The sequence below is a fragment of the Octopus bimaculoides genome, chromosome 2, assembly GCF_046866305.1.
Source record: "Octopus bimaculoides isolate indiv1 chromosome 2, ASM4686630v1, whole genome shotgun sequence".
Classification (NCBI taxonomy): Eukaryota; Metazoa; Mollusca; class Cephalopoda; order Octopoda; family Octopodidae; genus Octopus; species Octopus bimaculoides.
The window spans coordinates 95,092,049-95,107,015 of NC_142929.1; the positions used below are offsets into that span (position 1 = coordinate 95,092,049).

At 32.6% G+C, this 14,967-nt stretch overlaps 1 protein-coding gene across 6 annotated transcripts in view; it reads left to right on the top strand.

The window, feature by feature from the left end:
* Positions 1–5,555, top strand: part of LOC106871763 (protein phosphatase 1 regulatory subunit 12A) — a 148,447-nt gene extending 142,892 nt beyond the window's left edge. For all 6 annotated transcript variants that reach the window (XM_089347206.1, XM_089347205.1, XM_089347210.1 and 3 more), the window contains one exon: positions 1,980–5,555. Coding sequence is in view for 4 of the 6 variants with exons in the window: in XM_089347205.1 (XP_089203331.1) it covers positions 1,980–2,066 (87 nt within the window). In the remaining 2 variants the exon portion in view is untranslated. The remainder of the gene's footprint in view (positions 1–1,979) is intronic.
* Positions 5,556–14,967: the final 9,412 nt, after the last annotated feature.

Below are 14,967 nucleotides of genomic sequence, written 5' to 3' on the forward strand. Positions count from 1 at the left end.
TATATCATACAGTCTGTTTCAACAATAACCTATTCTTATTCTTTTCACTTAACTCTATCATTAATATGAAATATATTCAACACTGTTACAGTTTATTTAAACTGGGTCATATGTAAGCACCATAATTTCTTTTTCTATTTTTAATTTTAATTACTATACCCTTGCATTCTTTATCTCAGCTACTACTCTCTCTTCTATCTATATCTTATCTCCCCCCCCCCCCCCCATCTATATTCTCTGTTTCTCTTTCATGAATGTTTTGTTCTTACTTGAACTCTTTATTTTCTCATAGCTGAAACAGAAATTCATCTTGACTAACTAACTAACTAGATGTTTCTATCACTATTTTCTTCAGTCTGTAACAATCAGAATGTTTCCCATTAGCTGTGATATTAGCTTTAACTCCTAACGATACATCTCTTTCATCCAGTGTCATCTGTAGTGGGATTCAGTCACCATCATTAACTATGTGAAAAAGCAACAACATACTATCTAATGCTATTATCATGCTAGTCTAACAAACTTATCAAATTCACTATAACCTAATGGCAGTATCCCTTCAACCTATCATCCACATCAGAGACTTGTAGACATTCCTTAATACAACTGCCGAACCAATCATTAAATGTCATTTCTTGTTAATTAAAAAGAAAAACAAAAGAAAAGATATAAAATGGAAATTTAGAACACTTCCATTTAGATTTTTTAATTATTTCCACAATATTATTTTTAGTCTCTTAATTAAATCCTCAAACATATGTTATTTTCCCTAAAATGCACTTTCAGAGCATGGTTCATTAATTTCATAGCCAGTTAATTAGATGATTCCTGTCTTAACAGTAGTACTGCATTGTGTCCTTAGCTATGGCTAGTAATTCTCAAATGGACCAGTCTATCTAACAGTATACTGTCAGCACACTTTTCTAACAAACAGGCGCTTTACTTTTGAATGTTTCATTAGTTTCCAGTGCTAAGTTCAACTTCTCATGTGGACATTATTTAAAGGAGAATGGATTCTGCCCAGCTAACTTGCACTATATATTTTTTATGAAGATGGACTTCAGAGCTACTCTTTTCACATGGAGACTTATGTCACAAACTTATGTTGTATTTTGCTACTTACTATTGTTGGTTGACTTTAAGCAGTGCAGTTACGCATAGCTGGAGTACATGCTTTATGGCATTTAGTATGGTAAAGCAAAGCATCGTTAGGTCCTGCCTAGCATTTCTTCCTTCTGAAGTGAATTACATAACAGTAAAGTTAGTCCTTAATTAAAGTTACCTTGTGTCACTAAGTGTGAATGAATTGACTTCTGTATTTGACTTCACACCATCTATTAGTTGTATAATCTATTACAACGTAACATAACATTACAATGACCCTTTCAAATAGATCTTAATATTTCCAGAAGCTTTGGTACAGTTTTCATAATGCTATTAGCTTTAATGGAAATTTATCATGTAGAATTCTCTGAAACATTTCAAGAAATCATGTTAGGCTTAGTGAGAAATGTACAACCCTCAGTTTCATCTAGTGTTGGCATTGTTTTATAGTTTAGAGGTTTAACATGTAGTTATATGCTGTGAGATGTTATGTTGTTATCACTGGTTCTCCCTTCTGAGCTTCTAGTTTCCTGTGGCTAATGTAAATTTAAAAAAAACTACTGAGGATATGTATCACATAATGTGTCTTCATGCATTAATCCTTGTAATAATTTCTGGCTGTTAAGATTGAATATATTTGAAGCATCTTCTGCTTTATATTCAGATACAATGTATTCCAACATTTATTGAATTTTTTCAGTTCACCACTCCACATTTTTGTTAACTTACTTTTTTATTATTTATTTATGTTTTCATATATTTTGTACCATAGGCAAATTTCAAAATTGAGGACAATTTAAATTGTTGGGTTATTTCATTCTTACTTAAATCATGGAGTTTTGCTTTACTTATTGTATCTATTTTCATTTTTGCAGGAAATGGACAACTTGCGATCTATAAATGCACGACTGAAAGAAGAGAATGGAGCTTTAATAAGAGTGGTCAGCAAACTCTCCAAGTAGTCAGAACTGCTTTATTATTACATTTTATACACATACACACACATATTACTTATGCCTCTTCTCGTTCTTGTTCTCCTCCCACTTCTTTGTTTACTTACTACTTACTCCTCCCATTACTTTAATTCATCTTTTTTTTCTTTTCATTACTCCATCATTATCATCATCATCATCATGCTCATTATCATCACCATGTACATCATAGCCAGGTTCCCCAACTCCACACAGTTATGTCAAAATTTAAACTTTCTGCTTACACTGGAAGTTCAGTTGAAATCTGATTCTGTTCTTGTCTTCCAAACTACAGTTCTTGCATATAACCGCCATGCCAACCTTTTTGCAGCTGCTTGGCTCTTGTTGAGTACCTATTTGCATGCCAGCATACACAACTATGTAGATATAAGTAATGGTTAAAGATCAACTTAAACTATAGTTTTGAAGGTGATGTTTGTCTAGCTTATATTGAGGAATGAGTCCTTTTCATATCTCCTGAAAGCTGCCTCCAAAATTGTAAACCATTTTATATAACCTTATACTGTTTCTATTATACATTTGACACCTGTTTTTTCTTGCTTCTCTCTCTCTCTCTCTCTGTCCCTCCCCTCTCTCCTTTTTCTCTTTTCTTTTTATTTTCCTTATATTCTGTTAATTTTAGTGTCGAGTAAATGTAGTGTGTTGTTTCACACAGGCAGAAATAATAATTGATGAAGGAGCTATGAACTGTCCATTTACTCTATTCCAGTCTATATTCTTTATGCTGTCTTTTTGTTTTTCCTATTAATAATTGTCTTATTTTTGATTTTTTTAAAAATTTGTTTTAATACTTTTATCATCTATATTTTATTCATCACCATAACACTTGTTGGTTATTATTACTGTTATTATTCCACTCCATTCCTCATATTGATTCTTCTGTTGTGAAAGGTGGGACCTACTGCCTGTGCAATATGAAGAGGTAGAGGTATAAAGTTTTAGGCCATCTTCTATAATGTCCATCATGATGTAAATATAGCTTGCTATCATTCTTGGACATGCTATTAATTTTTGTTTCCGAAACTTCTTCATTTGATTCTTGATTATGTCCATATAATTCATATAATTGTAAATTGCCTGCAGTGAATTATTTTATCAAACCCAACATCCCAAAATAAAGAGCATAGATTTTCATATCTGATCCTTTTATTGTTGTTAATTTTTCTTCGTAGATATTGAGTGAAAATGATGCAAAGCATGTAGCTTGCCAACATTTTTGGAAAACAGGGAAAACTTTTTTTCTTTTTCTTTATAAATTTCTTATCAGCTAGGGTGTTTTATTTTGAAATAGGAGTCATTGTGTAAAATGTTACTGAAGCAAAATAAGGAAGTAGTTGACAATCATATTTCATGACCAGGTTCAGAATTTACTGAATTTCTCTATTAAATTGTGGTACTCATAGGTTGTGTTTTTATAATAAGAAATAAAAGCTATCTCTTTTTTTAATTGTGTTATCTTTCTCCTACTCAGCAATTTTTTATTCCTGTTTTTGAAAAAATTATTTCAGTACTTTCAACACACACACACACAGACCAAGTATGTATTCTTTAGACAAATATAAAAAAATGCTCAATACACACTTGTGCAAATGAGCAATCTTCTCTCTCTCTCTCACACATATTAGTGTGTGTAGAGAACCAGAAAATCAACACAATACTCTACATTCTGGTGTTGTGGCCTTATTCCTTACCTCTTTATTAATCTACTGAAGAATGTAGACACTATGCCAAAGAGGTAGACAGTATGGAAACTTAGCAGAATTGATATCTTCCTTCGGCTTCATGCACTTGCAGGAACAAGCATATCTCTCATGCATATATACTTCAAATTGTCATGTGAGGGTCTGCTCCAATTTTGAAGATGTTGGCTTGATAATCCTTGGTTTATAGGGAGCAAGAATGAATCCCTCTTTCTGCCTTCAACTCTGAACTCTGCAGCCACTGATAGGTTTTTGATTGGTTTACATTAGCTTCCTAGGTATGGAGTGGATATAGGCCAGCTGCCATCTGTTTTCAAAATTTGAAGTCTTTCTGTTTTTGCTTTCATCCTATGCATTTTGGCTATCTTTTTTAGCATTTGGTCAGCTTCGTTAGCCATTTCTATTTTTGCAGTGTGTATCTCTACTCTATTTCTGAGCTTCTTTGTTCACTGAATGAAGCATCTTCTGGGATTCATGTACTCTCACTATCATCATCATCCAGTCATTGGTCTTGTTTAACTACTTCTGCAGTCCACTTGTAGCCCTCTTCTACCTTCTTTCCTTGACAGGTAGAGGTGGTCTATATCTATCTTTGGATGGTGTATTTTATTGGTAGTTATGTGTTTTCTGGTTTTTGTGTTCATTCTTTGTAGGTTAACTAGGTTTCAGTTGATGACATTGAAACTATATTATACAACAGGTACTATTAAACTTTTAATAGCTTCTATGCAATTCTTGGAGCTCACTTTCCAGGACCTGCCTTACTCTTCTTTAGCACTCCTTTTAACATTGGCAGTTTCGGCTGGGAAAGTTTTTCAAATTCCTTTCAAGGTAACACTGGATGATTTTGTTTTGTTCCTTTGATTGTGGAAAGAGTTGTCATCCCTGTACTCTCTATTCTATGGATGGTAAGTTGCAGCCCTAATACCAGGGCATCTCCTGGCAGTTCTGCCATTTCAGCCAATAAATTGTGGGTAATATGTCTCAAACATATCCCATGTTTTAATGAGTGAAAATGAATGAGATTGCTGGATTTATCATTCTTGTACAAGTTCTTGTGTTTTTGAAAGAAAACCATCTGATACCATACGTTTTTGAATGGAGATAGTTGGAACACATGTTGTATTGATGTCATGTGGTGGATTAATATCAGGATATTGGTGTAAGTGTGATCTAACCAGATGAATCAAATTTTGAAGCACTGCTACAGATAGTTGGTTTTCTTTTATGTCTTCAGTAGTACTCCTTTATCCTTGGAAATTGGTCAAGGCCTTCACAGTCATTCCATAACACAAGGACATTCTTTAGATTAGTATCTGTTTTGAGTTCTAACAACCACTCACTGATAATTAAAATGACAGGCTGAGTCCTGAGTGAAAAAAGCAATATTATTATTATGATGCTTTGGGTCAAAATATTAGTGTCACACAAAGTCTTAAGGTATTTAGTTTTGACCTTCATATTCCGAGTTCCAAACCTGTCATGGTTAACTTTGCATTTCATTCTTCCAGGGTTTGATTAAATGATTACCAGTAATATCTCAATCAACTTATTGTATTACGTATTCAATATAACTATTTTTTTTTTTATTGTAGGATGCTCTTACTCTTTTCTGTTTTTTTTTCTTTCCTTTTCTGGATCTTTTTTAAAACGGGGGCCACATTTTTCATTAACGAAACACTTTGAAACTTGGAACACTGGTAGAATGTGTCATATAAAACATCTTTTTTCTCTTAGTCTTCTTAAAAAAAAAAAGAAATCCATAAGTTATTCCATGTGAAAGTTGTCGTATTTCTGTAATTTCAACCAATCACTGACGTCCATTCAGCCGATATACATTAAGTGCCGACTACATAAACAAATGATTCTGAAACAATTAACCCTAACCCTAACCCTAGAGTTAGGGTTAGGGTTAAAGCAATTTTAAAATGAAAAAAGCAAATAAAACGAAGGTATGGAGATTAAATACGCTTTACATCGCTTAATCAGTCAAAGGAGTAAATATAAACAACTGAATACTTGTCAGTGATTGGTTGAAATTATTGAAATAAGACAATTTTTTACATGAAATAAATTCGAATACAAAAATATTTTTCTGTTCTATAACACAAAATAGATAAGTATACGAAGTTTGAAAGTCTTTCCGTACCAAAAACACTACGTAAAACATTACTGAAAAATGTGGCCCCTGTTTTAAAATAGATCCCTTTTTCTCCCTCTATTCCTTTACCTCTCTCTTTCCATCTCTTATTGTGTATGTATAGCTGCAGTCCAAGTTAGCAGGTTGGCTAAAGGTTAAACCGCAGTGTGTGCATGCAAATGTGCAAAAAAATTGCATCTTAAATTTTGTTAAAAGTATCCTTCTCTCAGGTTACTCAATTCTCGATTGTCACATCTAGATTGTATCATCTCGCATGTTGGTTCTTTTTTTTTTTTTTTAATTCTTTTTGCCATTTTTTAAAGTCTCTTTATTTTTTTTTTGTTTTGTTTTTCAAACTCTGACACCTAGTGTACATAATGAAACTTCGAGGTGGGCCAATCACAATGGTGCTATCCTGACTTACCAGTTTTTCCATAATCTTCCGGTTGTTGTTGCTTAGACAATTCTTATATATGAAAGAGTATATGGGCCTCTGTTGATTTTGATGAAAGTATTCTGGGTGTTTGATTAACTGAGCCACCTCTTCATTGAATTAGGGTGTGAATGCTTGAGTATGTCACAGACACACCTTTTAAGGTAATGATCATCAGGCAGAATCAGTGTGAAACAAGGCTGGCCTTTTTTTGAATTATAAGTACAGTCCATGCAACAGGCTTCCACACTTTCCAACTCCTCAATTCCACTTAGCTTGAGTCAACTTGAATCAAGTAAAAGACTCTTGCCCAGAATGCCACAAAATGGGATTGAGACATATATTGCATACATTGTGTGTATGAATATGAATTGGCATGTAAGTAGATTCTAAAGCTTGTTTGTTTTCTGTATGTGTGTGTGTGTGTGTGTGTGTGTGTGTGTGTGTGTGTGTGTGTGAGTGAGTGAGTGAGTGAGTGAGTGAGAGAGAGAGAGAGTAATCCATACAAAATCTAAACGTGTGTGCATAGTAACTTGAATATATAAAAAATAAGCAAACTAAATAAAGTAATCTTTATGCTGTAATATTTTTACTGTTTAACTGTTTGCTGCACAGATCAAAGTGTAAATAACCAAAATTGGAATAGATTCTATTTTTGTAGATAGTATGAAAATGACTGGCAATCCCTGGTCTGTCACCTGCAAAATAGAGAAATTAATAAATCTTATTTTTTGCCACATACTCCACACACACACTTTGGTACACAGTTATTCAGAGTAATTAACAGTGTATATATATATGCATATGTGTGTGTTTGTGTGTGCATATGTACATGCATACGCACATTTATTTTAATCTCATTTGGAGACTTGCCTTGTTAATTATGTTTCTCATCATTGACCTTCAAAATCTTTTTGACTTGCCTTAAATTTAAAATAGATTCACATGTTTACAAAATAATATGCCACAAATAAACCTGTGTTGAATTATACTATAAACAAAATACTAGTTGTATTAGTTTGTGGTTATCCTACAAAGGAATGATGTGTTTGAATGTGTGTGTGTGTCTGTAAGTAGTAGTCTCTCATTTGAGTATTTTTGCTTATAATTTGAAATTTGATTTTAAAAAGCAATGTTTTTCTTGTGGGATTCTCCTCCTTCTTCAAAGTGCAACTTCAAATTAATTATAGCAAAAAAATTTACATATTAAAGATTGTCTCTTCTACAAAATCTGTCAGCTAGAATGCTTTGTTCATTATCAGCTGGAAAAGTACAGGAACTTCATTGAAGTTCTGTTGTTTTCTAAAGAATTATTATTCTTACTATAGAATATGCGATAAATTGTATTTATACTAAATATGTATATAATATGTTTTTGTGTGTGTGTGTGTGTGAGAAAGATTAAGCACATGGTTGTTATATTCTTGCTGGCCATTCTGTGATATTCTATGTGGGGAACTCAAGTAGTGTAGTAATTCTTGGGAATGTTTAGATGTGTGATGACCTTGTTCTGCAAGATAACTGAGCAGTAATGTTAATTTTTCAACATTGCTGAAACACCTATTTAAATTATATATATATATATATATATATATATATATATATATATATATATATATATATATAGGCACCTCTGTAAATATTGGATTGCTGTGTAAATATTGTACATTTTTCTATGGGGTCTAATTTATTATGTTGCTGTGTTCCTTACCCCTTATGCTTAGCAAATGTGTTTGTCTACTCATCAACTTCTTGATCTCATTTGTTTGTTTTCCTTTTCAATTTAAAAAAAGAAAAAAATTCAGTTATATTCAAATGGTTTCTGATTGTTTCTTTTAATACATCTGAATTAAAATTGCATTTTCTGACGACAATATGTCGCTGTAATAATTACCATCAACAGAATAATCAGAACTTTAAAAACCAAATGAAAAAGAAATTTAAAGTTGTCATGTTTTCTGTTTTTGATAATTGGTATCTTTCAGGAAACCTGTTGATGTACTATTGTAGTTGAGAGATTGTTAGTACCAAGGCATATTGCATTCATCATGGTTAGATCATAATTTGTCCAACATAAACTTTGGCAACATGTCTAAAGTTGTTCAAGGTTTTATTTTTGACATTTTACTGGTCACTTGTTTCTCTGATGACATGTTGGATCAGAGGTTTGCATAATGCTCTTCATATTAGTGATCTCCACTATGATGGTCATTTGCAGGAGTTCTGTTTGTTCTCACAAGGTGTAAATGGCTAATTTACACACAGTATTCTTTCTTACTGCTGGAAACAGTTTTTTAAAATCTTTTATTTTGTCTCATATATATATATATATGAGAGAGAGATAGTTGTAATTTTTCTGCAGTAAGATTTGTGTCAATCAGCCATTTTTACTTTAGTGAATACCTTTTTATTGTTAGTATACTTTCTCTGTACATTCACATGATATTTTGAGTCATGGCTCCTTACTGTAATCAGTCACAATAAGGAACTCTGCCTCATCTGTCTTGTGTGTTGACAATCTAAGGTGACATGTTGGACCTTAGGGCTGTATACTAATGACAAAGTGTCTTGCTCACAGCCAAGCAAGAAATCCAACATCTCAAGTGATGTGCCTGAACAAAACTATTGAGGTTATTTTTTTAATATTTTCAATCATGTACAAATAGATGGTCTCTTAATTTATGCCTATATATTTCAATGTTTTCTTCAATAACACAAGTGTTGCTTGATTTCTTGCTTCTGTTTGCAAAAAAGACACAAGTTGTGCCTTATTGTGGAAAGTATTTTGCAGTTGTTAATTATCTTCCTGTAAAGTTTCAGGAAGAGACAGTATTAGAGTTAAACTTTCAGAAACCTTACAAACACTATGAGGGTTGTTGTATTTGTGCACATATTTGTATAATGGGTCAGCATGTGTGTAGACCTTATATATAAAAATGTACACATATCCAACACTCTTTCTCACAGAACCAAGTTTGATAAAGTCACACATCTTCACTTCAAATATTTCTCCACTGTTTGCTTCATTACTCCTCTCAAAACAGAGCTCTAAACTAGCAACTCATGTCTGATTTTAATATTAAGGTAAGATAACTCAAGTAAGGTATTTACCTATATATCTAATCATTGGGTGTTGTAGCAGTTGTATGAAGAATATGATAAAGTAAGATATTTAGTGTAGTTATATTTCATTATAGGGAAATTTGTCTTGTGATATGGATATGTGAATGTCAAGTTTCTGTGCACAAAAGGCTTATTCTGCGCTGAACTGTTGCTAAAAGCTTTAGATAAGCGAAATAACTTATTGACTTAGTCCATAATTTTTTTTTTTTCAGATATGTAGAAACCAAAACACCTGGTATCTACTGCTTTTAGCTATTAACACTGCAGCTCAGGTAATGCTTTCTTAGGTGACATGTTGGATCTAAGTTTTGCACAGTTTTGCTTCTCTTTAACATCTTCATTTATTTTGTTTAACTTTTGCTTTAAATTATCACAATAACCTTGTTAAAAATCTACATTGAAACTAACATTTTCAGATTTATTTAATAAAGACGAAAAGTATAGGTATTGTTGAAAATATTGTGAGTGTGTGTGTACCTACCTCAATATCAGTTTTGCTGTAAAGGGACCAACCTGGAATTGTTGTGAAACTCAATTGAAGAAAAGCTCTTTTCAAATGATTAGAAGATATGCTTGAGTTTTTTAACAAACAGCTTTACCACAATCACACCAGCTGATTTTTCTTAGATTTATTATTCCAGTCAGTCTTAACATGTAAACTCTCCCACTACTAAAATAATAAATAACAATATAAGCTATTTTAAATTTCTCCAGGCTGTACTCAATATTACTTATTTATCCTCTCAATAAGTACATTGCCATCAGATATTGACGACTTCTTTGAATTTACTTTCAATCCAGTGCTAAACTAAAATTTAAAACCAGCGAAAACATTCCCAAATTGTTTACTTCAGTCTCGCTGCTGTTGACTTCAACCTGCTTGAACTAGTTGAATCTGCTTTTGATATGAAACCAAAATGAATAATTTATTCTTGAATGAAGTTTTTGAATTTTCAATAATTTCATTCAGTTTTATAGTATTTAACATGAAGACTTGAAGACTAATTATTAAGTAAATTATTGTCACTAAAAGAATTCTCAATTGATAGGAGCTCTGTATACATTTTGTACACACACACACACACACCTTTATGCTTAATTTATTAATAGATACTGAGGCTAAGCTACTGGACTACAGTTTAAACAAATATCTAATTTCCAGAAGAAACAAACTCATCAGAAATTATATAAAATAAAGGAAACTAAATAAAAGGAAAGTGTATGATAGGTAAAAGCATATTTTTTCTTAATCTTAATTTCATATTTCCATTTGTAAATTAGTTGAGCAATGAGTAATTAAAATTATTAATATATTGGGTATAGTTCAGTTGTAGAGCTCTGTTTGAAGTAATATCACTTCAATGGTCACATAGAATTATTCTCTCATTTCTGTACAGTATATTTTTTATTCTTGCCTATGACAACAATACAAATTATGGAAAAACTGGTACTTTATTATTAGTTTTTGAAAGTTTTTCTTTTTTTTTTTAATACCCCATGTAAATCATTTTCACTATTGCTAAATCAATTTTGTTGATGTCTTTGCATAATTTCTTCTACATTTAGTTATCTTTTGTCAGCTGATTAGTTGGCAATGGCAGGAAGAGCACCAGTGCTATGACTACTCTGTAACTATGACATTCTACACCCATATGAAAAAAAAAAAAGTGCACGCATGTTACTTGAGGCATTGTTTTCTGAAGCCAATGTCAATCTCCTTATACTGTAAAACTGTAGAATATTAGTAGAAATATAATTTTAGTGATGAATAAATTGTTTTGTTCACATACACTTGTTTTTTATTTCTTTATTGTATTTTATATGTTGAGATTCATGTGTTAAGTCATTTAATTTTTTGACCTCAAGGAATGTGAAGCAAATATTGTGATTGAAAAGTATCCTCTCAACTAGAAAGGAACAAGGAATTAGGTGAAATGGCTCAGCTGGAAATTGAAACTACATTGCAAACACAACTTTCTAAAAGTTTATCATCACCCTACAATGAAGGTGCCACTAGCTGGTCTCTTACCTATTATTTCAAAATAAAACAAAACCCTGTGGGGTTTACCAATCTGTCTTGTGATTTTTTTATTCTTTTAAATCCTATGTTGTTTTATCAAAAGGGCATATGGACCAGTGGTTAGGGTGTTGTAATGCAGACAATCACCATACCATCATTAATACAAATAGTTTGTATAGGTTATGATGAAAGACTGTGTATTTTGAGATGACTAAAACACAATAGTTGAAATGTGTAGTTTGTAGTATTGGATGGTTGTAAAGAAGACAAAGATATTTCCAAATAATACAAAAATATTAACTTTGGTAAAAGAAATTAAGACTTACGTGTTAAGTTGAATAAATTATTATTATTAATGTTGTTTAGTATCAAGTCAGCCCTGGTTAAGCAAATTAAAAATCAAGTGTTCTATACATAGGATTACATGTTTTTTTTTTTTTTTTTTAAGAGTGTGTTTATGTGGGAGATTTAAGTTGCTACTTTTAGTTGATCAAGTGTCTGTAGAAGCTATTTTGGTGGCACATGAGTAATTAAGAGAGTACTGTTCATTTAAAATAAAGAGCTTAAGTTATACTATCACCAATTTTAAGCCTATTTCAACATAATTTGGGTGAGATTTTATCTAAGAGCTAGTATCTCTGAGATGGGTGGTTAACTAGACATCCAAAGTAGATTCAGTAGATTGTTTGACTTTGTGAAGTCTTAGTAATGCTTTGGAAGTTGGATTTAATGGAATGAAAAACATGGGTGGTAGTTATTGAATTCATGATGTTAACTGATTTATTTCGTTTAGCATAAATCAGATGAAGGGCAACGTCATGACTTCCTGCCTGTGAAACTGGTGGAGGAAAAAGAGAATGAAAACAATAGCTCATGGCAGACACACTCCAAATGCTGTAATGAAGAAGCTTCTGCTCAACATTTTTGATACCAATCCAACTCAGACTGCCCTGGTTCTAAGATACAAACTTCCTTTTGTTAGATTCTGTTCCAAATACCAGCCTGATTACAACAATTATTTTACTTTATTCTTCATTTTCAAAATTAATTGAAACAAAGGCAGTGTATTCCAACAGAAATATGGTAACAAAGGAACTAAAAGCACTCAAAGGTATACAATGGTGTTAACCTTTTTATTACCATATTTCTGTTGAAATACACTACATTCATTTCATTTATGTTTAAATAAATGAAAAACTTAGCAATATAATTCCTTAAGCTTGTCCCTGGAACATAACCTGAAATATTACTGGAAGATTTTAATTTAGATCACATGAAAACAAGTTTATATCATAGAACCAGTCCAATCTTCGGGAGATTGGTATCAAAAAAGTTAATGTAGATAATTTGATTATTCAACTGACTGGAACAGACCTGTTAACTGTTACAAGTACTAACTGGAATTTACTGACTTAAAAGGCTTGTGTACTGGCAAGTAAACTTGTTATCTTTTACGTTTTTTTTAGAAATATTCTGTTCAAAGAAGGGTTTCATTTCCTTCTTTCTAAACATCAAAATACAGGATTTATCTTGGTGAATGCAGATCTTCGAAATATCTGTGAAAGTTTTGACAATGACTTTTGGTGACTACCTTAATTGCTTCAGAAGTGCTTGGTATAAAGGGGTCTCTTAAATTTAACTCAGTCTACAACAGGTTATTTCCACATGTATCTCAAGTCAGCATCATTTTCCATGACTGAATCATTAATTTGTTCCATATCAAAGCTTTTATTATTTTTCAACTATTTGATCTAATAAAAAAATATTGTATGAAATCTAGTAGAGTAGGGGAGAATTTAGGATATGGTGTTATGTTTTAGTTTTCAGTTTGTCCTCTTAATGGAACAAAAGCTTGATATAGTTTTGAGATAAAGTGTGTATTATCATCACCACTATAGACTTGCTTTGTAACTGTATGGTACTGAGTTTGACTTCATGGCAGATGACTGTGGTAACATCAGTTTGATCAGTGTTTTGTGGAGTAAACAGCAGAAGCCTGCACACGTAAGTATATATTAATGTTTAGGTTTGTCTACTTTATCATCATTTAGCATCTATCTTCCATGCTGGCTTGGGTAGGCCAGTCTGACAGGATCTGACAAGTCCAAGGATTACACGAAATTCCAGTGTCTATTTTGGCGTGATTTCTAGAGCTAGATGCCTTTTCTAATGTGTGTGTGTGTACTGTCAAGGCTACATTTTTATCCTATCAGCTAGCCTCCCATCCATGTAGCTCTTCTCACTCATCCTTTTTATCACCCACCCCTTATAAGTTACCATCACTCATCCCTGTTGTCTATCTCTCAGTTACTCTCTCCTCTTCGCACATTCATTGTACTATGCTGCTGATACAATTAAAATAGCAGTGGATTTCTTCAGCTAATTGTAGTACATTACTTTCAGTGCAACCTGGGATGTTACATAAACTATTTGACCCTCCCTTCAACATTTTACCTCTCCTTTGCTCATCTTTTATCTTCTTAGCTCTCCCACTATTAGAGACCTCATTATACTTACATGTACCTCAAACTTTACCTAAACTCTTAACTGGCCCTTTTGCATTGAAACCCATAATTCATGGTTGCCATTTATCTACACCTTTCTTTCCATCATTCTTTTACTACTATTTTATTTAGTGATGGAAATGCAACCAGTACTTTGCTCCAACAAGATCAAAAGGCCCTCACAATGTAGGGTTGTGAGGACTGTTTCGTCTTGTTGAAGTCAGAACAACCTCTCAAGTGTTGGTACCAGGAAAAATGTACCCAATGCACTCTGTAAGTTGGTTGGTATTTGGAAGGGGATCCAACTGAAGAAACTAAATAAAAAATGTTAACTTATGATCTCCCAAACTATCTACAAGAGCAGAAATGACCAGTCCATTCAATGCCAGTATGGGAAGTGGAAGGGAATTGAGTTTTTGATGATGACATACAATATATTTTTTTTTCTGTGTTTATTAGTGTCAAGTTGCACCATTTTGTCAAAAACAGTAACTTGAGCTTTTGATAAATAGATATTGGTGAAAATACAAAACTGAACAAATACTGGGGTCAATATAACTGATTAAAAAGCATTGAAGTGGTGCTCCTGCTTGGCCACAGCATAACTAAAGTCAAGAAGAAGGATACTGTGTATTGTGTATATAATCTTGCCTCACAGGTAGAACTTGGGTTATGAATGAGTCCTATTAAGTCTGTCTATAGTTTGAAACATGTATATGTGTGTCTGTGTTTGTCCCCCCCAACATTGATTGACAACCGATGCTGGTGTGTTTACATCCCCGTAACTTAGCGGTTCGGCAAAAGAGATCGATAGAATAAGTACTAGGCTTCCAAAGAATAAGTCTTAGCGTCGATTTGCTCGACTAAAGACGGTGCTCCAGCATGGCCATAGTCAAATGACTGAAACAATTAAAAGAGTAAAGAGTAATTGTGTTTAGTGTGAGTCAAATG